The sequence below is a fragment of the Lynx rufus genome, unplaced genomic scaffold (genome assembly GCF_022079265.1).
Source record: "Lynx rufus isolate CCGP_SWC_20201006 ecotype Redwood Valley unplaced genomic scaffold, mLynRuf1.p SCAF_7, whole genome shotgun sequence".
NCBI lineage: Eukaryota > Metazoa > Chordata > Mammalia > Carnivora > Felidae > Lynx > Lynx rufus.
Window position 1 is genome coordinate 82005363 of NW_025814889.1, and position 3624 is coordinate 82008986.

General features: G+C 34.6%; 1 protein-coding gene across 1 annotated transcript; it reads left to right on the forward strand.

The window, feature by feature from the left end:
- The first annotated feature begins 2475 nt into the window (after positions 1–2475).
- LOC124502098 (olfactory receptor 6C2-like) lies at positions 2476–3414 on the forward strand. The gene has a single exon (XM_047066558.1). The coding sequence runs from the start codon at positions 2476–2478 to the stop codon at positions 3412–3414; it is 939 nt and encodes a 312-aa protein (XP_046922514.1).
- Positions 3415–3624: the final 210 nt, after the last annotated feature.

Below are 3624 nucleotides of genomic sequence, written 5' to 3' on the forward strand. Positions count from 1 at the left end.
CATTGTGATTTTAATTCACATTTCTCTGGTGACTTATGATGTTGACAATTTTTTATGTGTTTATGAGCCATTCATATATCATCTCTTGTGAAGTGCTCACATATTTTGCCCATTTGGATTGATTTATCTTTTGATATTTGATAAATAGAAGTTCTTTATATATTCTCATTGTGAGTCATTTTTCAGATATATACAGTGCAAATATTTTCCTAGGTTTACTTGCTTATTTCTTTACTGGTGTATTTTTTGGAGAAAAAAATTATAATTTTGATATTACCTAATATATAAGGGTTTTTTTCTTTTATATGTGGCACCTTTTGTGTTCTGTCCAAGAAATTCTACTTTAAGGTCATGAAGATTTTCTGTTTTCTTACAGAAGCTGTATTGTTCCATGTTTTAGGTTTGGCTTTGTGATCCATCCTAAATTACTTTTTGGAAATGGAGTGTGATCAAAATTTTTTCCCCTTATGGACATCTGATTTTTCTGGCACTATTTGTTCAAATTCATTTTTCTTTCCCTATTTAAATGACTGGGAGACAATGAAATCAATTGACCACATTCACATGGGTATAAATGTGAACTCTCTTAAGATATTCCACTGTTCTATTTTCTATCTTCATGAAAATACCATATTGGCTTGGTTACTGTGATTTTACAATAAGTCTTGAAATAAAGTAATATAGGACAATTAATTCCCTTTTTTTTTCCAATGTTATCCTAGCACTTATAAATGCATGAATTTTCACATAAAATTCTAAAATTAGTCTGTTAATCTCTTCAGTAACCCCTGCTGTAGTGGTGTATGGGTAGCTTAGTCAGTTGATCCTCTCTGACTCTTGGTTTTGGCTCAGGTCATGAGCTCAGGATTCATGAATTTGAGCCCCACGTCAGGCTCTGTGCTGACCGTGTAGACCCTGCTTGGTATTCTCTCTCCCCTTTCTGCCCCTCCCATGCTTGCTTGCTCATGCTCTTTCTCTCTTTCTCTCTCTCAAAATCCCCACTGTATTTTTCTAACATTGCACTGAATCTATGGAACAATATGGAAAAAACTGACATCTTAACAATATATTCAGGTTTCCAATTCATGAACGTTTCATATCTCTTTTAGGTATTTACTAATTTCTACAGTTAGGATTTAGCCTTCTACAGCTTTCATTTGATGTTATTTCATATTATTGATGCTATTTTTAAAAGACTTTTTTCATTTTCCAATTATTTGCTGCTGATGTATAGAAACAAAATTAGCATTGTTCATTGACCTTGCATCCTGGAATCTTGCTAAAGTCGCTAATTCAGAAAGGTTTTTAAAATATAGACTCCACAGGTTTTTTTAAATTAAAAAATGGTCTCATGTGTAGAAAATGACAATTGTATTTTTTATTTCTAATATTCATATCAATTCTTTAAATAAATAAATACACAGATGGATGGACAAATAGAGGATACATGGATAGATACATAGATATAAAGATTCTAAGAAAATCATGGATTTTTTATTTCCAAAATCTGGTACTCTTTATTTCTGCACACCTAGTTTCCATCTGGTATCATATTTTAACACGAAGAACTTTTAGCATTCTTTTCAGTGGAACTCTACTGGAAATAGTATGTCTCAGCTTTTTCTGTGTAAAAATGTCTTATTTTGCTTTTATATCTGATGGACTTTTCACTGAATAAGAATTTTAGGTTTTCGTTGTTGTTGTCTATTTCAGCATTACAAAGATGTCATTCCATTGTCTTCACACTGGTGAGTTTTCTTTGCTTTTCAGCCCATTCCCAGCTTTCTGGATCCTAGGAGATTCTTCTCTGCCCCGTTACACTGCTCTCATTTGGGGAGATTAGCCTCCATGCATCTTGTGTAGACTAAGAATATATTAAAAGGGTTTCTCTTAGCTGTATGCCCCCCTTCCTCATTCTTCTGTATTTGAAAACTTGAAATGTATTCAGAAGACATTTGACTTGCATTTGGGACAATATCTGTTCCTTCCCCAAAGCACTGATATACTACCTTGATTGAGTACCTGGTATGGATTTGCGGGGAAGTGTTGCATAAGAAAAGTCACTCTGAGTAGAGAACCTTGAAATTCCAATGTTACAGGGGCTCTTACGCAGCCCAGTAAAATTATGTTAACATTTTGGCTGGTTTCTTTTTACTTTTACCTATGGCAAGCCCCTCCATCTTTATCCTTTCTGCCTTAGATGGCAGTAGTTGAGATATTTTTCTCTATGAAAAATGTATTACTTTATGTAGTTTATTTCATTTAGGGTTTTTTTGGAGCTTCAGATTTGAGATTTTTTAAAACTATGATTTTGTTATGAGTCTGGTTTGTTTTGATTATAAAGGTGGGAGCAACAGAGTGGGACTCTCTATACCCTAACAAAATAGGGTATTATACCACTTGCCTTTGATACTACTCTATTCATTTGGAATCTCTTTGAACTTTTCTTGAAACTAATAAAGAAACTGGAGGTCAATGATGAGAAACCAGACAATCACAACCTTCATTCTCCTCGGACTGACAGATGACCCTCAATTTCAGATTCCAATTTTTATGTTTCTATTTCTCACTTACATGTTAAGTATAACTGGGAATCTGACCATTATATTCCTCACTTTGCTCGACTCCCACCTTAAAACACCCATGTACTTTTTCCTACAGAATTTTGCCTTATTAGAAATTTCATTTACATCTGCTTGTATTCCTAGATATTTATACAACATAGCAACAGGTGACAGATCAATAACTTACAATATTTGTGTCACTCAAGTGTTTTTTATTGATGCATTTGGGGTAACAGAATTTTATCTTTTGGCCATCATGTCTTATGATCGCTATGTGGCCATCTGCAAACCCCTGCATTATGTAACCATCATCAACAACAAAGTTTGCAGAAGGTTTGTCCTCTGCTGCTGGACAGCTGGTGTGTTGATCATACTCGCACCACTTATCATGATAGTAAATCTAGAATTCTGTGACTCGAATGTCATTGATTATTTCTTCTGTGATTCATATCCTATATTGAAGATATCATGCTCAGACACCTGGCTTTTAGAGCAGATGGTGATAACCTGTGCTGTACCGGCCTTCATCACAACCCTTCTGTGTGTTGTTCTGTCCTATATCTGCATTATCAAGACTATTCTACAATTCCCCTCTGCCCAGCAAAGAAAAAGGGCCTTTTCTACCTGTTCTTCTCACATGATTGTTGTTTCCATTACATATGGAAGCTGTATTTTCATCTATGTTAAACCTTCAGCAAAGGAATCAGTGGCTATTAATAAGAGTGTGACAGTGCTAATGACATCCATAGCTCCCATGTTGAACCCATTCATTTACACTCTGAGAAACAAACAAGTGAGACAAGCTTTCAGTGACTCATTCAAAAGAATTGCATTACCCTCAAAGAAGTAAGAGAATACTGAAAACTAAGAATCAAGTTTTCAAAAGATCAGAGACTCCTAAACATAGTTCTTTAAGTTAACAAGTCATTCTGTCTTCTTTACCTGTGCCCTAAATCAGGTTATCTTCCTCAAAACATCCTAAGGCCCCTGTTCATTCTTTACTCTTCTTATAAATGAACCTCTATCAAAATAACATCCCTTAAAAGTAAACATGGCTTTG

What these genes read in the sequence shown, in the direction of transcription:
- LOC124502098 (XM_047066558.1), top strand. Translation starts at nt 2,476, where the DNA reads ATGATGAGAAACCAGACAATCACAACCTTCATTCTCCTCGGACTGACA.